This window comes from Globicephala melas, chromosome X (genome assembly GCF_963455315.2).
Source record: "Globicephala melas chromosome X, mGloMel1.2, whole genome shotgun sequence".
Classification (NCBI taxonomy): domain Eukaryota; kingdom Metazoa; phylum Chordata; class Mammalia; order Artiodactyla; family Delphinidae; genus Globicephala; species Globicephala melas.
In genome coordinates this window covers 35,914,730-35,937,296 of record NC_083335.1, presented here as the reverse complement: position 1 = coordinate 35,937,296, position 22,567 = coordinate 35,914,730, and the positions used below count along the sequence as shown (strand labels likewise).

General features: G+C 37.2%; 2 protein-coding genes across 3 annotated transcripts in view; one reads left to right on the top strand and one right to left on the bottom strand.

Annotated features, from left to right (window-relative positions):
• Window positions 1-22,567, top strand: part of COL4A5 (collagen type IV alpha 5 chain) — a 217,326-nt gene that overhangs the window by 96,064 nt on the left and 98,695 nt on the right. For both annotated transcript variants that reach the window (XM_030835774.2, XM_060291930.1), the window contains exons 3-9: window positions 5,971-6,060; window positions 12,839-12,883; window positions 15,414-15,458; window positions 15,544-15,606; window positions 17,922-17,975; window positions 18,573-18,599; window positions 21,746-21,826. In XM_030835774.2, the coding sequence (XP_030691634.1) occupies window positions 5,971-6,060; window positions 12,839-12,883; window positions 15,414-15,458; window positions 15,544-15,606; window positions 17,922-17,975; window positions 18,573-18,599; window positions 21,746-21,826 (405 nt within the window). The remainder of the gene's footprint in view (window positions 1-5,970; window positions 6,061-12,838; window positions 12,884-15,413; window positions 15,459-15,543; window positions 15,607-17,921; window positions 17,976-18,572; window positions 18,600-21,745; window positions 21,827-22,567) is intronic.
• LOC115841635 (large ribosomal subunit protein eL39-like) lies at window positions 6,618-6,947 on the bottom strand. The gene has a single exon (XM_060291931.1). The coding sequence runs from the start codon at window positions 6,908-6,910 to the stop codon at window positions 6,755-6,757; it is 156 nt and encodes a 51-aa protein (XP_060147914.1). The 5' UTR covers window positions 6,911-6,947; the 3' UTR covers window positions 6,618-6,754.

Sequence of the window (22,567 nt, the reverse complement as noted above, 5' to 3'; positions counted from 1 at the left end):
TTGTGAGGCACATAAGGTCTCTGTCACATAATTTTCTCCTTTTTTAAAAGTAGCCCTTTAATAGTGTAAAAACATTATTGGCTCTTGTACTATACAAAACAGGGATCTGACTGAATTTGGCCTGAGAGCTGTAGTCTGCCAACCTCTGATGAATCTTGTTGCAGTCAATGACTTAATAGGCAAAAGAATGCAAAATTCTTAAGGAACCAAACAGTTATCAGGCTACTAATCTGTGCTAGTTACCATACAATTTCATGTGTTTCATGTATTTTTATCTTATCCATTTAAGTTAAGGATGGTCTATCTCTGTTTTCATCTCACTTTAACCACAACAGCATCCCTATTATATAGATATGATGATTACAAAGTAAGTATTGGTGATGATTAAATAACATAAACCTAGCCACTATGAATCAGTGACTGACATTGAAAACAGAAGATTAAAAAGGGATAGTGAATTGTGGCCAAAAAGGAATTGTACTAGGAGGAAGGTGATCATACCCTAGTCTTCACTCTTTGGGGCTCATTCATTTTTGAATGAATTATTGAATATTACTAATTATATATGAAAAAGTTTGGGATAATATCTCAAGAGCATATTCCATTTAGGCGTATAGAAGGTACACTAGCATACTAAAGGTGTTTAAAAGTCCTGGAGTAAAGAAACCTATTTGTTTGTTTTGCAGTGCTGTATTTCCAAGCTCTATTTAACCATTTAACCCACTTTCCTTCCTTCTAACGGAACACCTATTAATAATAATTGAAGAGTGTTATACAGAACCCTTATTTGAATAACATTAGCTTGAGGGGAATAGTTTTATAGTAAAGCTACTTTCTGTAGCAGTAAAAACACCAAGAGGGATTCATTTCTGATATTAGCAGAATGACTTTTATCAGATTAACTCTTCTTAAGATAAGAAGTAAACACTCTGGACAAAATATAACAACTATTTAATAGTACAGGAGAGTGGCCAAAGTAGGAAAAAAGTAGAGAGGAGTCTTTTAAAGAAGGGAAGAACAGTGGGCAAGTTTGCACTTATGTGCCTTTTCTCCTGGGTGGGCACTTCAGTCTGCAGGGCAAAGGATGGCAAGAACCCAGACAGAAAAACAAAGTCTCAGTGGCTTGAGAATTCCAGGACAGAATTGAGGATGCCAGAATGGCTGGAAAATGATGGGAGATATGCTGGAATGGAGGGAGTCACAGAATGGAGAGACCAAAAATCTGCTTGTAAATGCAGCCCAAATACTTGGTTGGACCCTGGACTTTATATGTGTAGGGGAGGATTCATGCAACCCAGCAAGAAGGAACAGCTGGAAGCCTGCAATAAGTGAACATAGACTAAAACTGCTGTCCATTGAAAGGAAAACAGAGTTTTAAGTGTTAGTTCAGCTGAGTTAGCTATTTCCTAAAACAAAAGTTCAATACTTTTTAGACAATATAAAACAATCCAGTATGTGTGCATATTAACTACAATGTCCACTATGCAATTAAAACTTACTAGACATGTGAAGTAACAAGTAAAAGCGACCCATGGTCAAGAAAAAGACCAATCAATGAAAACTAACTCTGAAATAACACAGATGTTAGAATTCTTAGACAAAGATTTAAAGCAGATAGGATAAATATATTTGTTGATTTAAAGGGAACTCTGCGAATAATGAGTGAACAGATAGAGAAGCGCAACAGAGCATTGGAAATTGTGAAATAAAAAGGAGGGAAATCTAGATTTGAAAAGCAAAATATAAGAAAGAACAGTTTACCAGGTGGGCTTTTAACAGCAGAATGAAGAACACTGAAGAAAGATGGGCAAATAACTTGAGAAATACACATTACCTAAAACTAACTAAATGAAGCAAAATATGACTAGCCCTATATCTACTAAGGAAATTGAATTATCATACTCTTCCCACACACACATAAAAATTCCAGTCCAGAAGTTTTCACTGATGAATTATGTGAAACATTTATGTAAGAGACAATATCAATCTTGCATAAACTTAGAAAATGGAAGTGTAAGGCCAACTGGCCCGAGGCAGGGGAACGCAATCAGACTCACAGGTTGCATCAGACTGAAACTTTCCGGACCACCCAGTTCCAGAAACTGACCTGGAGACTTTCCGGACCACCCAGTTCCAGGAACTGACCTGGGGACTTTCCACCCGGCCCAGCCTTCCCGCCTTTCGAGGGGCGGGGCTAACGGTCCCAAGACTGATGCGACCGGCACCGGATATTGCCACGATACCCGGAAAGACCACCAAATAAGGAATACCCTGCGCCCTCCCGGATTCACCACACCCCTTTCCCTTCTTCCTCTATAAATGCTGCCCAAACCCTCGCCCAGGCGCGACTTCTCTGGCCCCTTTCTCTTGGACCAGTGAACCTCGCCCGGGAGCATTCCCAAATAAAGCTTGTTTAAGCTCTCCTCCGTTTCTTGGTGCCGTTCCTTACAGGAAGCATTCGGGCTGATGTCCAACTAATTTTATGAAACAAATATGCCCTAATACCCAAGCCGGACAAAGGTAAAATTTTAAAAATCATTAAACTATAGCTCATTAACATAGATGCAGAAATGAAGAACAGAATTTTAGCAAATCAGATCCAATGGCATATAAAGTGGATAATGTGTTCTTACCAAGTGGGGTTTATGCAAGGAATGCATGGTTGGTTTAACATTTGAAAACCAAAATTATAATTCACCATATTAAAAGACTAAATACAATTTTTTTTTTTTTTTTTTTTTTTTTTTTTTTTTGCGGTACGCGGGCCTCTCATTGTCGTGGCCTCTCCCGTTGCGGAGCACAGGCTCCGGACGCGCAGGCTCAGCGGCCATGGCTCACGGGCCTAGCCGCTCCGCGGCGCGTGGGATCTTCCCGGACTGGGGCACGAACCCGCGTCCCCTGCATCGGCAGGCGGACTCTCAACCACTGCACCACCAGGGAAGCCCCCTAAATACAAATTTTAAACATAAATAAGCCTACCATGTAACTATCTCAGCAGATGCAAAGAAAGCATTTACGAAAATACATCATGGATTTTTTTTTTTTTAAGGCAAGGCTTTACTGAGGCCCCTGCTGCAGCAGGGGTAGGGGTGCATCCAGGGATCGGGCCAGAGGGGTGGCTTAGGTGTTTTGCCCACCCCTCTGGTGGTGGTGTGTGCAGGGGGCATGCTCAGTACCCTGCTTTTGCTCCTGACACCCTGTTTTTGCTCCAGGCTCTTCAAAAGTGGCAGTTGGGTTTTTTGATCTTTTGTATCTTTTTGGGTCCAGAATTTGCCCCAACTGCACATGCGTGCAGTTATTTTTAGTCCCATATAGTTTCTTTGTGTGTTGTTTTTCCAGGAGAGCTGTGTCCAGGTGCAAGCATTGCAACACTGTAGCAAAGGGTCCCAGGTCCCAGCCTGTTTCTTTTTTTTCTTTTTCTTTTTTAACGTCTGTGTGATATTCAAGTGGAGATGTTTAAGATAGTTGGCCCTGTGAGCCCAGTTTTTAGGGAAAAATGTGTTGATGTTTGAGATTTCCCAGGGAAAGGGGGAGAAAGGGTCAAAAAGGGCCTCCAGAGAAATACCAATATTTAAAGGACAGGCAGGGGGAGAAGAATGTTATTCCATAAAGAAAAATAAGACTGATTTTTTATTCAAATATGGGCATGCAGCATAAACCAGGTTTTTTTAAAGTTTGACCTTCAGAAATAGATGTTCTACACCATTTTCTGTGTTAGTGAGTGTTAGAAAATTACAGTAAAATCTAGGTAGCTGTAAGGATTAAATAATTGCCTGACAACCAGTAGCAAAGGGTAGGCACATAACAAATGTCAGCCTTCCCTGCCATCTGTATTAGGAATTAGGTAGAGGACCCTCCTGGCACCCTCTCCTCGTGGAAGCCTTCTATAGTTTCTACTGCAGGAAACTTTCTACCTTTCAAAGGCTGGGGATTGCTATTGCAATTCTTTTTGCTACTTTCCAGTAATTGCCCTTCTATCTTCTGTGGTATAATATTGCTCTGTCAGCTAGATAGGACTACAACATCGTTTGACTATAGTGTGAGATTTCAGGACAAGTATCTGGTATAGGTATATGGTTTTTAATAATCCCAGCACAGTTAAGCTTTTTAGCACTCTCTACTTTCAGTTTCTAGTGTATTCCTCTCGTATCTATAGCCTGGGTAGCAGTTTTGCTTCTGAGAAAATATAGCTCTCTTCAAGCATTATTCTCGAGTTTTGGCAGAGATATGCTTTAAATACTAGCGGAGATCCCAAAACGTAGCTGTGTTTTCCACTTATGGAAATATACTCGAACTAGATTGTCTTTTTCCTTCTAGCTTACTTGTGGTCTGGCACTTGTGGTCAGATTTCTACTACCTGCTCTGCCAATATGGGCTATGTAATGATTTGAGCCAATCCAGCTCTAAAATTTTTGAATCTTTTATTTTTCTTCTCTTGTTCTATTTCCTTCAAAATAATGACATTGAGATTGATGGATACTAAATTATCATAATTCTATGAGCAATTAAAACAATAAAGAGATATATTTATAGAAAATAGAGAGAAAATGCTGAAATATGTCAATAGTAATTATTGTCAAAGCTACAGGAATGTTTAGGTCTACCTTTAACTGGCTAACATTTGCTTCATTTGCTTTGAAGTAATAAGTGAAAACTGATCAGAAGTAGCCTTTTCAAAGGGCTTATATTTATTGTAGGATGCTTCAACATAAGAAGTTATTCAATACAAGATCATCTAAGCTATCTAGGCTAAACTTAGTATTTACCCCCTGTTGCCACACACACACAGACACACACAGATACACACACATACTGGGGTTATGAATGAAAGTCTATTGTACCTTAACCTCCAAGGGTAAGTGCTTCTAATGGCCCATTAGTCAGTTGCCTTGTAGATATGGATGCTTTCTCTTTCTCAGGTGCTGCCTAGGCTGTCACTGTGGATAGGATCTGGGGAGAAGAGGGTTCCCAGAACAAGGTCCAGAGCCTCTGGCCGGAGACTCCACCTTCAAGCCTTAGGAAAGTAGAGGAACTGCTTGCAGCACTGCAGTTGGAAGCACATGCCACAGAGCTGTGAGCCCTTAGGGTTCTTAAACTTAACAGTGATGAATTTGCTTTCTGTGACTGGATCCCCTAGAGATGTTAGGGTTCACACTCTTAATATAAATTGACTGTATGCAAGTTAACTAACCCTAATGTGTCTATCTAATGGTATATTAGTATACATGGTCGCCCTGCAACACCCACCTATCTGGTTGTATAGATATGCACATCAGGCAGCCTTTCCTGATAGATGGTGATAAGATGTAGACCTAGTAGACCCTCACTAGTAGGTAGACAGCCCTCCTGTGCTGGTGTTGATAAGTGCTGTGGTCAGAACTGGGACTTGAGTCACAATTGCTGGTGGTTTTTTCTTTTCCTCTACAACAAACATTGATTCCTTTTTGTATTGATTTTACAGTCAGAGAAAAATATAAAAATTTTGATGTTATAGAGCCTTTTTCTAGCTAACTCATCGCTAATCAGCAAATGAATTTCCATTCTGAATAATCCTGCAACTCTGTACTCCACAGCAAACCTGAAATCTTCTCTGATGTTTTCCTTTTGCACTTCTTCATCCCTGCACCATACTTATTTCATGTAACCCCTTCATTCCTGTTTTCCTGGATTTATTGCCATCTTCCCTGTTAAATTCTTGATGTCAGTATATATAAACTTCATTTCTGATAAGCTTTTTACTTTTACGAGAAAGCAAGAGATTACATTACCAAATACGATATAAATTCAGAGTGATTTGTATCTTTCCACTCCTATCTTACAGGTTTCTCCATGTTAGTGGACACTCTGAACTTAGCATAATTAAATTAATTTAGTCTTCTCTAGATAGTCATTTGATGTTTTTGAATCTCAACGATGTTTGTGCTTGAAAATTCACAAATGACTTTATCTTTCATTCTTGTTCAATTGCAGGGGGAGAGAGGATTTCCAGGTTTGGAAGGCCATCCAGGTTTGCCTGGATTTCCAGGTCCAGAAGGGCCGCCAGGGCCTCGGGGACAAAAGGTACGTGCCAAATTACCAACCAGTAATACTAAAGGAATTAAGCCATCTTAATGTGAGACAGGTGTCAAATCAATTAAAAAGTTACTGAATTATAGCCAGAAACTAATATTTAAATAAAACAATAGAATGGCCAAGAATCTATACTTCATTGTTGTTGTTTTTTTAAAAAAGCTGAATATTACTGCTGTATTCAAATGCTTTTGGAAGCTGTTAATTGTGTGTGGTCATTGGGATCCTTAACAAAAATTAAGTCCTGTCAGGAGCTCAGCTGAGCTGGAGAGAGCTTAACTGCCAGGTGTCAGAGTACTGATTAAGACAACAAGCCAACATGAAAGTAACAGTCAAGGCTTTAGTCACTTAACCGTGACAGTGTGTATAAGCAAAACATAAACCAGAGAAAGCGTGGACTCCCCCACTCTTCCATTATTCCTCATGGAACAGTGCCAGTGAGGGTGAAATGGATAAGCACAGACACAGGGAATTGTTTCACTGCTCAGGGAGCTTGGAGCAAAAAACTGCTGTTTTGTTTTTTTTGTTGTTGTTGTTTCCAACAAAAGGTTCACATGTTTATTACAGAGCTACACAGTGAGCAGTGATGAGGAAAGCTCAAAGAGGAGAGAGCATCAAACACAGGCAGCTGTTCCAGACACTAGTGATGTTCTGATAATGTGTGTGAATTCATATGTGAGGCTCATTATAGACCCAGCTTGGTTCTTCTCCAATGTCTTCTCTTAGAGTTGTACCTGATTTTATTACCAGTTTTCATTCGAATCCATTGGGGAATGGGATGATTCTGCTTTTGTTTCTTGGCCAGAAATCGCTTGATCCTGAAAGTCTTGTGAGAAGACATGGCGATGATCAAATCCAGCCGCAGATAGAATGGAGGACAAGAGAAAAGAGCAAAACTGCTGTTTTTTAGTATACCTGACAGCAGGATGAAAGAAGGGAGGGGGGAAGGGCTAGGAGTGGAGAACTACTGAGTCAGAGTACAGAAAAAATGTCCTCAAGGTTCCCCCTCTTTGAATGAAGACGTCTTCACCAAGGTTCCACGTAAAGAGGCCTTTCAGTGCAGATATGCATAAGAGCATGACCAGCCAGGGGGACTGACTCCTTTACTACAGTTCCCTTCAGAGACTGACATGCATTGGCTGTGCACTAATTCTGGTGTGGGATGGGCAGCTTTTCTCTATGAGGCTTACCATATGGTTGGGCCTGAAAAATCACACATAGGTCTTTAGCCAGGAGCCAGATTCCTCGATTCCATTTCCTGATTTTTCAGGACCCAAATGAGAAACATAGGTTACTCCAACATGGACCTGAATGGGTCGGGCTTTGAGGAGTTATGTCAAAAAATAGGTAGTTAATCTGAGGCTCCAATGGATCATGGTCCAAAATTATTCCAAGCAGGACAATCAGGCCTGCCTGGAGGAGTGAGTGTAACCATAAGCTCCAAACATTACCAAGCCAGGAATAGATGGGGTTGGGTGGTGAGAGACATGTCTACCAGTTTGTCAAATTTACAGTGGCGGCAGCTATCTGAGACAGGTGTATCAATGAATTTGGTGAGGTGGAAGTCACACAGGCTATTCTGTGGGAGAGACAGAAGGAGACAATATATCCTTACACTCTCCCTCTCCTGTACCCAGGCTCATAGATCCAAAGGTGCTGTTATCCTGTCAGTTGGGAATACTTTTCCCCGTTGACTGCTGTGTGGGCAGTTTCTCCTGTACCACGAGCAAGGATAGCATCTTATATGCATGTTAAGATATAGGATGTGAAGAGATAATAGTGAATTTTAAGATTGGGAAAAGCTTCTGTTTTTTTTTTTTAATGGCTCTTTGACTGATGAACTGATATATGAAAGGGCCAGTTCTGTTCATTTTCCTGGAAAATAATAGTGGTTTAGAAACCCTTTTTTCCTAATTTTATTTCATGGAATAGTGGTACATCGTGTCATTAGAGCATTAAGGAAATCAAATGGATACTCATCAAGTAGTCCTCGGAGTAAAGGGGGAAAATTAATTTAAACGCACAAATACTTTTTAACACTTAACTATACCATAGCATAGATTGTGGGAATAGGCTTGAGCATGATCTCTCAGGAGGTGGCAGTACACCAAGGAAGTTTTATTAGATTCAAGAGCAGAAGGGACATGTGCTAAATTTCCTGAGTAGAACTTTACACTGAGGAAAAGGCAAGACTCTAAATGACTGCATAAAATTTAAGTAGATGGGCCATACAACAGAATTTCCTATGTCCAATGAGGTGCAAAATAGCAGAATGTTTCTTGTGCACCCAGAAAGAGCAGAAGGATCTGAAAGAGTCAAGTGGGTAGAATTGAGCACTAACTCAGCAGCAGTCCATGTAGACTGCTGGCATGGGACATCTCAAAGGATTCCAGCTTGGACTAGACTGTCCCACCCCTCAACGTCTCAGAACTACTTAAGCCCTCCGTAACTTAGGCACAGGCTTGTGAAAATGAGGTGGGAAGTCCAATTAACTGAGGTTAAGTTTCAGCCATCTTAGTGAAATGGGTGCTCTGAAATAGAAATTAAGTTGAACCATAGAAAAATAAAGTTACATTTCTTGTATCTGAGTTTACCTGGGATTTGGGGCTGAGTTTCTTGCACACTATGCTCAGTGAGAGGTGGCAAGTCTAATAAAGATTTAGGTCAGATTAAAAAGAGCTTCCCTGGTGGCGCAGTGGTTGAGAGTCCGCCTGCCGATGCAGGGGACACGGGTTCGTGCCCCGGTCCGGGAAGATCCCACATGCCGCGGAGCGGCTGGGCCCGTGAGCCATGGCCGCTTCCGGAGCCTGTGCTCCTCAACGGGAGAGACCACAGCAGTGAGAGGCCCGTTTACCGCAAAAATAAATAAATAAATTAATTAATTTAAAAAAAAAAGAGCTAACTACATCAGATTTTTTGAAATAGTTTAGCATTAACTGGGACTATTGTACAGTAGTATGATAATTTTAAAATGTGTGGTTGTATGCAGTTTAAATTTAGAAAGCAATCCAGTCTTTTGCTGTGATTCCATTTCTATATCCATAAAAGGAGGAGGTTTGACTGCTTTCTAAACTTTGGGGATTTTGAATTAGAAGCATTTTCTGCTTCTATCTTCAGTATGACTTCATGCTCCCCAACATAGCTGAATTTATACTTTTTATGTGATTGAGTATTCGGGCATATGTGTATGTGTTAACATACATACCAAGTCAGAAATTTTGTAGGATTATTCTTTAATCTGTATACTCATATATGAAAGTAAATATATATAAAACAAATATATATAGGAGTGTATATATAAAGATTACCAAAGGATTTCTTTATTCTTAAAAATAAAATTTAATTGATTTTCAATAGATAATATATTCATTTTGTTCAAAATAAATTAACATAAAAAGGGTATACAATGAAAAAAATCTCCTTTCCACTGTGTCCATTAGCCACTGAGTTCTACATATTCCTAATGGGCATCCACTTATGTTATTTTCTTGTGAATATGCCCAAGAATTTTCTATGAATATGTGTGCAGATACAAATATATACATGCACATACATGCATATACACACATACACACTTTTACCTCCCTTTGTTTATAAAATGGTATCCAACACATTGTTTGACCTTTGTTTTTCACTTGATATACATTGTAGATATCATATCAGTATACACGGAACCTCCTCATTTTTTATAACTGCATTGTATTATATTGTGTGTATAAACCATAACTCATTAAGCCAGTTCCCTATTGATGATCATTTAGGTGGTTTTCAATTTTTTGCTACCACAAACAGTGCTGCTATGATGTACAATTTAAATAGATTTTCTTTCCCCAATAAGGGATTATCTCTAAGATTACTAGAAGTGATTTTGCTGGATCAGAGCATACATGTATTTATATATTTTTGTGGATATCGCCAAATTGCCACCCAAGAAGTTGTATGATTTATCCTTGGTTCAGCAATGTACAAGATCAATTTCCCTGTAGCTTCACCCAATCCTATTATGAAACTTGGATTCTTGCCAATCTGTTAGATGAAAAATGGCCTCTCAATGAACTTTTAGTTTGCACTTCTCTTATTAAAAATAAGATTGAGCATCTTTTCATTTCTGTGAACTGTCTATTTATACCATTTGCCCATTTTTCTACTGGATTGTTGGTGTTTTCATATTTCACCGAGCTATTTATATTTTAGGGAGATTGCCCTTTATCTGTGTTGTGAGTTACAATTATATCCCACCAGTTTGTCATTTGTCTTCGATGGGTGTGTGCATGTGTATGTGTATATTTGTGTGTGTGTGTGTGTGTGTGTGTGTGTTTTGTTTATCAGAGGTCTTCTGTGGCATTTGGGTTTTGAATATTACATGCCTTCCCCACTGTAAGAGTATAAAATAATTCTCCCATGTTTTCTTCCAGTATATTAATAGTTTCACTTTTTTCATGTGAATGTTTTATTGATTTCAATTCATCCTGGTATGGTTTGTGATGTAAGTTCCACTTTTTTTTCCAGATGTCCTCACAAGTGTGTCCCAATATAATTTTCCCCACTGATTTGCAATGCCACTTTCATTATATACCAAATTCACATGAATATATGGACCTGTTTCTCAACTTTTCATACTCTTCCAATGGTCTGGTCATTCAAACATCAGAACCAAACTATTTTAATTATTGACATCTTATGCTATATTTTTATATCTGCCAGTACTAGTGTCCCCTCATTGATCTTTTTTTTCTTCAGAATTTTTCTCAATGTAACTAAATTGTTGATAATTGACTTTTTTAATGTTGAATCCTATTATCCAGGAACATGGAATGCCTTTCCATTTGTTCCAGTCTTCCTTTTTGAACTTCACAAGTGTTTTAAAATTTTCTTCTTATGAATCTTAAACATTTCTTGCTCAGTTCATTGCTAAATATTTTATCTTTTTCTGCTATTGTAAATTGCACATTTTCTTCCATTATGTTTTCTAACTGGTAGTTGTTGGTATATAAGAAAGCTATTAATTCTTCATATTAATTTTATATACAGTTACCTTACTGAATTATCTTATTGATTATAGTTTTTCATTTAACTATCTTGGGTTTTCCATGCATACAATCGTATTATTTGCAAATAATATGTTTTACCTCATTCTTTCCAATTTTTATACCTCTAATTTCTCTCTCTTATTTAGCCACGTTGGTTAGTATGACCAGTATAGTTTTAAGGCATCCTTGTCTTATTTTCACCTTTAGTGGGAAGACACAAAAAGATTCATTGAACAAACAATTTTCTAGTTTTAAAATAGAATTAGATTTACTTTAATTTCCTTAGAGATGCATCTTTTGTGAAAAGAGTGGATTATTAACCTTGTTTTAAGGCAAGGTGTGGTAGGCAGAATAATGCCCACCCCCTAAAGATGTCCATAACCTAATCCCCAGAACCTGTGAATATGTTAGGTTACACAGGTAAGCAAAATTAAGATTGCAGGTAGAATTAAAGCTGCTAGCTAGTCAGCTGGTTTTAAACTAGGGTAATTATTCTGGATGATCTGGGTGGGCCCAGTATAATCATAAGGGTCCTTTCAATGTTGAAGAGGGAGGCAGAAGAGTCAGTGTCAGAGTGGTGCAATGTTAGAAAGATTCATTCAGCCATCACTGACTTTGAACATAGAAGAGGGCCATGAGCAGAGGGATGCTGGTAGCTCTGGAAGCTGGAAAAAGAAAGTAAATGAATTCTCTCCATAGAATCTCCAGAAAGTACATAGCTCTGCCACTGAGACCCTTCATACCTCTGACTTCCAGAACTGTAAGATTGTATTATTTTAGGCCACTAAGTTTGTGGTAATTTGTAAGAGGAGCATAAGGAACTAATACATCAGGTAACCTTTTCTTCAGATAAAACTTTTCATGGAAGCCCCAAATAAAACAGATAAAAACAGAGCTTCAGCGATTGAAGGAGGGTGGCATAGGCATAAAGGAACCTCCAGGGGAAATTCTAGGGTTGTAAGTAGAGTAGTTTGAAAGCCACTTGTATAAAGCAAGATGTCCCAGTTTAATAAAAACTATCTAAAGGCTCAGATGGTGGCCTACTAGCTGTATGTTCCACTGAAATTCCTGCCTATTGGAGCAGAATTAGGTTTTCTTTATTCCATTTTTAAAAGAAACTACATAGTAAAACTTAGTGAGGCAAGACTAAATTCTCAGCAATGCGGTTGTAACTAGAAATGGGTAAATAGATTAACAAACATGTGGGCAGCCTCTTTTGCATGGAGCCTATAGCAGAAGCTTGAAAGGAAAGTCTATGGTTTTCTTTTTCTTTCTTAGCTCTGCCAGTAGAAAGTGTCTTATAAAACATAGCAAAGGTTTAAAACAGCAAACTCAAGAACAGCACATATTTAGGCCCAGAGATGATGCAAGCAGATTGACACAATATAGAAACTGCCCAGATTTTCAGCTCTTATTTTGTTTATGCATAAATGATTTGGGGAATATCTATACTACTATTTCATCTTTCTTTTCTTGCATGCTTCATAATTAACTTTACAGGCATAAAGTTTCTTCTACATGTTAACAGTTTTCTTCTCAGTAAATAAAGGCGTTTCTTTTAGCATCTGACTTACCTCAGTGCTTTCAGTCTCAATAATACATGCTTCTTCCTTGGGCATGTAAGTGTCTCACTAACTTTCACAAAGGTTCACAAAAATGTGTCTCAGTTTACAGTCTAAAATTAGTTATTTGAGGGCTATTTTTGAAGGAAAAATAACTAAATATGTTGTATTTTTCAGGGTAGTGATGGAATTCCAGGGCCACCAGGACCAAAAGGGATCAGAGTAAGTGATATTTGCTGTATCAAATGCTTTGTTGGTCAAAATAGAGAAGAAGCAAATGAAGTGTTATGAGGCAACTAGAAAAGACTCATATTGAAATGCAGAAAGAAAACCGAAGTCTTTAAAAAGTTAAATTTAAGAGTTTGTATATGTCTACAATTAGCCTTTCTCTAGTATTTTGATAGTTACCTTTATATATCCAGATGTCTGTTTAAACTAATGAAAGAAGACTTTTGGTTAAGAAATAGAAAGTGTTGAATTACAACAAATTTTCAATTTATTAAAAATATATATCATACAGGTGATTTAAAGCAGAACTTCCCAACCAGTGCGATCATCTCAGTCCTCTGGGTTCAGAGGGCTGATCGATCACATCAGGCTGTGTACCCTCCCCGGGTCCTACATACAAATATTGTAATTTTATTTGTGTATCTTGAAGAGAACAAGTTTGTGAAGCCCTAGTTTAAACCGTTAGGTTAAAGAATAACTATTTTTGGAAGAATACAATATTGCCTCAGTTCTAAGATGTATGATTTTTCAAGTTTTAATGTTCTGGAAATCAGGATGTGTCTCAAAATTGAAGTGCACATTTAGTGTAATTTTTCTGAAAAGCTTTTAGGTTGATATATACTTTTCAGTGTGTTTTAGATTTGGGAGGAAACGGTGATGTTTAAAAATAGTACTGGCTTTTGGAAAATCATATTTAACTTCTTGAGCCTCAGTTTCTTCATTTGTTAAATTGAAGAGAGTCAAACAACACAATCTCCAAGGTCCCTTTTAGCTCTGAAATTCTGTTGTCATGGATTGACAAGGTCCCTGAATTTGAATATAAAATATATGGGTGGTGGCTATGTGTTACAAAGACAAACATTCTGATCTTCTGGATCTCCAGAAATTTAGTAGATGTACACATTTTATATAAATATTTAAAACAGTCTGTTTGCTATCTACGTCTTAACAACATGTAGCTTGCCTTATGCGCTGCTTACGACTGGTGTGGGTAGGGCACTGGAAAAGCAAGGAGGAAACTCAAAACTCTTCGTTTATTTTAGCAGACATGTATCTATGTTTTTTTGTAGTAACTGAATATCAGTATACTATTAAAGCTCTTCATAATAATCATATCTCTTAATAGCTATAGCTACCATTAACTATGTTCTAAGCACTGTTGAAACTAAATAGCTTCAAAATAACAATATGCAAATAAAACAACCATTTCAATTTTAATACTAATAATAGAATTCTTAAATGCCACTAATTATTTCTTTGCTGTTCTTCTTTTCCCCTTTGAATTGACTAATTTCAGTCAAAATATCATGTTTTAAAGACACTTGAAGTAATTCTCTTCTCTGTATGGTTACTGTCCACAACTTGCTGTACATTAGGTTCATTGGTCCCAGTTTGCTTTCAAGTTTTAACGATTTCCTTTTTACCGCTTTCTAATTTTTCATTATTTAAAACATTTACATTGTTCTATAAGGCAAGGTATAGTCAGAGATGCTACCTATCCTTCCTTCCATCTCCCTATTCTCTTTCCGCCTTCCCCCAGAGGTAATCATTTTTATTATTTTCTGTTTATCTTTTCATTGTTTAGTATCACTACCCTTGCTATAAAAAGTTAGTGTATTATATACACTACTTACACTTTGTTTCTTTTGCTTACCATTATATCCTGGAGATCACTACATATTTCAATGTACAGAGATTTTGCTCATTCTTTTTAACAGCTGCATAGTTTTATATTATGCGGATGTACCATAATTTATTTAGTCATATCCCTATTTATTTAGTCATGTCCCTATTTAGGTTAGAAACCTAAAGGTTTCTAACCTTTAGCTATAAATATGGTTATACGGCCATTTCTAGACTTTAGCTATAATAATGCTTCAGTCAGTAACCTTGAATTTCATATTTTGTTTCATAATTTCTTGTGTGCCTTTGGGATAGATTCTTAGAAATGAATTTCTTCGAAGAGTAAATAAATACATGTGTAATTTTGTTAGGTATTTCCAAATTTCTCTCCATGGTGTTTAAATCCCATTAGCAGTTGTATGAGAGTACCTTTTCCCCATAGCCTCACCTACAGAGAGTTTTGTCAAACTTGTATTTTTGCCAATCCTGACAGGGGAATTTGATTAAAGAATTTTGTGGGTGATCACATTGATGTTCTCAGGGGCAGATATATTTGCCACATACCCATACCCCGCTGAATTCAATATTCATCACAAACCTGGGAGAATCACTTTGTCTTTTAGAAAAGACCTTTCATCCACTAATTTGCCTGCTCCTGCTAAGTGCAATAAAGGCAATGCTCCCTCAAATAGGAGTTTTTTTCTATAGTTTTCTATAAAAGAGATTTTTAAACACATATAGGAGTTTTTTCTATAGTGTTTAAAAGAACGAGTGGTAATAATCAATGAAACACATTTTGTCCATTGCTATTCTAAATGTAATTCTCATAATTCCCTTAGGTAGGATATTATTTTATTGTTACTGATTATTATTTGATTCAAGGAATTTATTTCTTTTATAGGGTCCTCCTGGACTTCCTGGATTTCCAGGGACACCGGGTCTTCCTGTAAGTAGGATTTGGCTTCTTATTTTAAAATTCCTTAAAAAGTAATCTAAGAAATATTATACATGTGTTATATCCCCTTTCAAAGGGAATGCCAGGCCATGATGGGGCCCCAGGACCTCAAGGTATCCCTGGATGCAATGGAACCAAGGTGAGATTTCTTTGACTTAATCTTAAGCAATATGCTTGATAATAATAGACTTAAAAATTTCAAGGAATCAATATGAAGAATGTCAAAGAAGAGATATAGTAGCTTCATGTCTAGGACAGACATAGGATATGTTCTCAGTTAACATTTTCAATATATTGAAACATCAGTAATTCTTGAAGCTTGTGTAATTAGCTGGGATATTGCATTGGGTTGAAGATTATTTACCAAATCCTTTTTTTTGACTTTAGTGTAAAGTAAGATGAGAGTTAAAAAGGAATTAGGATATATATGTTTCAAATATTGTATCGGTTGTTAAGAGTAATACTTGTGAATGTCATTCATTAGCTTTGTCTTTTTTAAACAACTAGGTACAGTTTAAGTTTTCAAATCTTTCATATTCTTCAAACTTCTTTACCTTGCCTAATAACTTCCTTAAGAAAAATCTTAAAAATCTATATGTAATATATCACATCAGTTTTTACCATAAACTATTAGTATGAAACCTGAAACTTCTCCATCAGTGAAAATAATGAATTTAACAAGTGAAAAAATAAAACTTCACATACTACAAACATCGTTTCCTGACCCACTTTTCTTATCTTTAGTTAATCCTAATTCCAACTATTTGGATTTAATATAAAATGAGAGAAAGAAAAAAAAAAAAGAGGAAAATCTGCTCTTTTTGAATGCTTACATATTATTGTTTCTGCTTCTTCTTCCCTCACTTTTCTCATTTTCCTATAGGTTAATGAAATTTATTATTATTTTCTGTATATCCTTTTGGCATTTCCATTTTGTACATAATATTCAGTGAAACTATTTATGAAATACCCTAGATTTTTCTAACTAATGACATGTGTCATATTTTATATTAGGGCATATATTTAAAATAACTTGAAAAAACTATTTTGCATTATGGGAGGCCACGTTTTGTGATAATCGTTGTAGTATATACTTGAAGGCAATAAAATATTTTTACCTCCAATATTTCTCCAAGTCGTTGTGACCCTTGCCAATAATAATAATAATAATGCCATTATTTATTATTATTATTATCATTTTGATTTTGATTGTGGGTTTGTTTTGTGAGGCTTAGTTCTTCATTTCTGCTTGGGGTGACCTTACAGTGATAGAACCAATGTGGAATTAGTTTGCATGGCACATTGCATGTTAAAGTAGGCTACATTTGTATGCCTATTCTGGTAATTTGTTTGGTTTTTGCCAGCACGCCTTGAGCAACAGACCACTAGCCAGTTTTAATTTTGAAGACCAGATGTATCTACAATGAGTATAGCATGCTATGTGATTAAAGGGATCTTTTTCTTTCTTTTTGTTAAAGCAGCACCTTAGCAGATCTCATGATTAGCTTGTGTTTGAGGCAACAAAGTTTTTGAAAATGGATTTATTATGTATACTTTCAGATTAAATGGTTTCTTATATTTCTAACTACGTAACTAATAGAACGAACCCTAGAGATGGAGCCAGAATACATGGGTTGTTTTGTTTTCTGTCTTCTAAACTCAGTGTACAGGCCACTCCCTTTCTCTCTGGGCCTACTTTGTCCATGTGTAAAAAGTGGTAGAGAGAGGGATATTGGACAGTAACTCAAAGGCACATAGCTGTAATCATTTTACTCTTTTAAGCCTCTGACGAGGATGTTTCTAAGATTACTATGGCATATAGATATTTGAAAGGAGGTTGCATTGGGGTTCTTCTACAGCAATTTTAGCTTTTGTTTTCTAAACCAAATGTCCATATTAGTACTTTACAAAAGGGAGTGAGAAAAATTGGGTGCCTAGAGAACATAATGACCTGCAATTGCTAGAACTATTGCTATTATTGTCCTTTTGGTGATATTAATGGCGTTCTTTCTTATCATCTTTTCCTCTTTACAAAAATAATTTGAAATAGTTTATGATGAAAGAAAAATGCAATAGGGCAGTTAAAATAAAAATCTATATAATACATGGGCAGGAAATTGGGGCAGATCATTAACTATTAAATGTGATGATGGCCAGGAATCTGTGGTATGATTGTCTCAAAATGGATTTGTCAGAAGAAAATGACTAAGGTAGAAGATTTTTTTCTTTATTTCTGATTGGGATTGATGAGTAGAGATAAAAGTATCTTAGAAGGCTGAATTGATATGGATAGTAGATATTGAAGTAATTGGAAAGTGAAGGCTAATGAATTTTTGGCAATCTGGTATGTTTCAAAATGGCTTTTACAGAAATCTTTTCAGTAAGTCATTGTTTGTTGGTATAGCTACGCTTTGTTTTTTGTTCCTCACGCTCTTTATTTTTAACTCCTTCTAGGGAGAACGTGGATTTCCAGGCAGTCCCGGTTTTCCTGGTTTACAGGGTCCTCCAGTAAGTTATAAAATTTGGGATTATAATGAACACAGGAATTAACAGAAGAAGCAGAATTGTAGAAAGTGAGCTCAGTGCATTCATGTGGACCAAAGGAGTACATTTTGAAATACTAAACTAGAAGAGGATTTTTTAATATAAATTTATTTATTTATTTATTTGTTTATTTATTTATGCCTATGTTGGGTCTTCGTTGCTGCACACAGGCTTTCTCTAGTTGTGGCGAGTGGGGGCTACTCTTTGTTGCGGGGCGCGGGCTCAGTAGTTGTGGCGCACGGGCTTAGTTGCTCTGCGGCATGTGGGATCTTTCCGGACCAGGGCTCGAACCCATGTCCCCTGCATTGGCAGGTGGATTCTTAACCACTGTGACACCAGGGAAGCCCAAGAAGAGGATTTTTTATAAAAGAAGTTAGTAATACACAGAGCTCTCTGCTCTGTAAAACTAAAGATTCTGTGGTATTTAATATAAATGTCATCTCTAAGTATCTTAAGATACCTTGTACTCAGAATGATCTTACAGTAGTCTATTCAATTTGTGTTCTTTTGCTTGCTCCCCTCTCATGTATATAAAATAATCCCTTTTCTTTTTAATAATAGGGACCTCCTGGGATCCCAGGTATGAAGGTAAGCATCTCATGTTGGGAAGGTAAACATTTTGAATAAAATATTTAGAAAGCCTGCATCTTCAATCAGATAATGTCTCTGACTTCTGTCTTAAAATGGATGCTTCTAGAAGTTGTGCAGGTGCACATTTACGAGCTCTCCTTAAGTAGTCTCCTTTGTTCTCGTGGCTTTAAGTACCTTTTATGGGCTGATACACTTGCAAATGTGTATATCAGACTCACATTTCTTTTTTGATACCTTCCTCATCACATTTTTAAAATATTTATTTATTTATTTATTTGGCTGCACAGGGTCTTAGTTGTGGCACGCGGGATCTTTGATTTTTAGTTGTGGCATGCGAACTCTTAATTGCGGCATGTGGGATCAAGTTCCCTGACCAGGGATAGAACCCAGGCCCCCTGCATTGGGAGCGCAGAGTCTCAGCCACTGGACCACCACAGTTGACCACCTGCTCCCTCTAGAAATATTCTTTCTCTCTGGCTTCTGAGACGCTACCTTTTCCTGATTTTTCTTATGCATCTCTGGTCATTCTGCAGTCTTCTGTGCAAGCTCATGTTATTCTGTCCAGCAGGTATCAGGACACAGTCCTGACCCCGTCTTCTCTTCTATGCCTAGCAATATTATTAATGCTCATGTTATTGATTGCTGTCTAGTTATGGAACACCTACATTTCTTTGTCTAAAACAGAATTTTCTTCTGTGTTAGATGCATGTATTAAACAGCCTCCCTGACATCTCCACTCAGATATCTCCCAGACATTCAAATTAACATGCTCAAAGTTAACCCAGACCCCCAAATGAACCTGTTCCTCCTGTTTTCCCCATCTCTAAAATTTGTATCACTATCATGTACACTTTTGCATGTATCAAAACCTGAGAGTTAGTATTTGCATTTTCTACTTCTTCACACAGCTCCTCATTCCATGCTATCTCTAAATACTGTTAATTTTGCTTGTAAAATATATCATAGATTCATCCACTTTTATTCATTTCCACTGCCACCACACTAATCATAATGCCTCATCTGGACTAGGCAGTAGCCTCTTAACTAGTTTCTTTTTTCACACACCCTCACCTCCCAGCCTGATTTATTCTGTACAGAGCAGCCAAGAATGATCTTTTAAAAATGTAAATCAATAATTTAATCTCCCTCCTTGTTATGAAGCACAGAACTTTTGGAGAAACCTTGAATCCCAGAAGAGAGGTTTTTGCTGCCTCCATGGCTCCTAATGCCAGACCTCGCTCTGTTTCTGGTGTGGGACAGCAAGACAGAATATTTGATTTGAATGACGTGTTTGCCAGCAAATAGATTGCCTTTCTATTGCATAATGTCATTTCATACCAAAAGATACAACAGTCCAAAAGCCATAATCCTAAATAATGTTGAGTCAGTATCAGTCAGGATACACTAAGAATATAAGAAGTTTCCGCATAATAAAGGACTCTCACAAACTGAAAAATATTTAATCTCCCTCCTTATAAACCTTCAAGGGCTTTCCACTGCATCTAGCATACAGTTCACATTCTTTTCCATTGCCTGTAAGACCTGCATATTCTGGTCTTTGCCCCATATTCCAGCCGTATCTTAAACCACTTTCCTTTGGCTCACTGATCACACCTGTCTGCATTAAGTTATTTGAATGTGCCCAAGCTCTTCTCTTTCTGCGTCCTTTGTTCATGCTGCTTACACTGCCTAATGCTCTTCCCCCATCTTCACCTGGCTGACTCCTTATTATCCTTTAGATCTCAGCATGAATGTTAACTTCATAGATTGCCCTTCTTTACTACCCAAACTAATTTCCTCCACTATTTCTTTTTTTTAGTTGAAATATATTTGATATATAACATTGTGTAAATTTAAGGTGTACAACATGTTAATTTGATACATTTATATTTTGTAATGTGATCGCCATTGTAACGATAGTTAGCCCCTCCATCACGTCACATAATTATCATTTCTTTTTAGTCCTCCACTGTTTCTTTTTTTTTAAATTTATTTATTTTTGGCTGTGTTGGGTCTTTGTTGCTGCACGTGGGCTTTCTCTAGTTGCGGTGAGCGGGGGCTACTCTTCACTGGGGTGCATGGGCTTCTTATTGCGGTGGCTTCTCTTGTTGCAGAGCACGGGCTCTAGGCGCACAGGCTTCAGTAGTTGTGGCTCGCGGGCTCTAGAGCGCAGGCTCAGTCGTTGTGGTGCACGGACTTAGTTGCTCTGCGGCATGCAGGATCTTCCCGGACCAGAGCTTGAACCCGTGTCCCCTGCATTGGCAGGCAGATTCTTAACTGCTGCGTCACCAGGGAAGCCCTCCACTGTTTCTTTATCATGTATCATGTAGTTTTCCTTTATAGTCCTAAACAGAAAATTTTGTCATCTTATTTGTTTATGCATTATGGTCTGAATTTCCCCAGTATATTATTAGTACAATAAGAACAGAAGTCTTGTTTATCTTCTTCACTACAAAGCATCCAAAGCCTAACATAATTCTTGGCAAATATTTATATTTAATAAATGTTTTTAATGAATGAGTAACTAAAGGTATGACAGGTTCTTAATAAATCGACTGTACTTCAGCGTACTCTGGCCACTTCCTCATTTTCCTTTAAAAGGTAAATTTAAAAAATGTCATGAAGAACCTAGGGGTAAGGCAGGAATAAAGACGCAGACCTCCTAGAGAACGGACTTTAGGTTATGGGGAGGGGGAAGGGTGAGCTGTGACAGGGCGAGAGAGAGTCATGGGCATATACACACTAACAAACATAGTAAGGTAGATAGCTAGTGGGAAGCAGCCGCATGGCACAGGGATATTGGCTCGGTGCTTTGTGACAGCCTGGAGGGGTGGGATAGGGAGGGTGGGGGGGAGGGAGACGCAAGAGGGAAGACATGGGAACATATGTTTATGTATGACTGATTCACTTTGTTATAAAGCAGAAACTAACACACCATTGTAAAGCAATTATACCCCAATAAAGATGTTAAAAAAAATAAGAAAAAAAAATAAGGTAAATTTATTCACGTTAATTACTGAGATCGCCTAATCTTTGGGGACACTTCTGTGACAGATTGAATTCTCAGATCACTTTTTTGTGTTCTTGCCAGTTTTCATGTATCATAACTATTACTTACAATTTCCATTGATGATTTCTTTCAGGGAGAACCAGGTAGTATAATTATGTCATCATTGCCAGGGCCAAAGGGTAATCCAGGATTTCCCGGTCCTCCTGGAATACAAGTAAGCATCTGGTGATTTTCTTCTTTGCTATACTGATTAAATCAGACCACAGCATCACTTTTTTATCCTCAGCCTTTAATACTCTCTATTTTAGTTATAGAAATTATCACTTGAGGTTTGATAGATATTGCAGGTACCTTGTACGTGAAAATAAAAGTATTCTGGACCAGGGAGAATTTTAAGAAGCGCTGCTTTGTTCTTTTAACTCTCAGTCCAGTTTCCATGGAAATTTTTGTTTTGGGGTTTCGCAGCAGAAATAGGCTTCTATATTCTTATTCCTATGCTGTGGGGATCAGTAGGGTGGTAGGAGTAAATGGTCTGATTAAAAATAAAAATCGTGGGTTTCCCATTTAAGATATTAGAAGACATAATTTGTAACATTATCAGTTATATATAACATGAACATATTTTGAAAGCTAAAAGGATAAAATTTATACATAGTGAACATCAAGTATAATTTTCAGAAAAATAGTCATGTCAGCCTACACATAACATACATGGAGACAACAATAACTTTTGCGAATTTATAGATTAGGATATTAATTTCTTGAGGTTTATTTTTCATGAAGATTGATCCCTTTGCCAAAAATAAAAATCAGTACTTTCTAGTATTTGATCACTAAGATACAATTTCAGGAACTTTTTTCATTAGCCACCTTCTCATTCCATACTTGATATAACCCATCCGTATGTTCTTAAGTACTCCCAATCTTTTATCTCTTATAAATTTGTATTATGTTA

Excerpts from the sequence above, each read along its gene's own strand:
- LOC115841635 (XM_060291931.1), bottom strand. The coding sequence starts at position 6,910 with ATGTCTTCTCACAAGACTTTCAGGATCAAGCGATTTCTGGCCAAGAAA.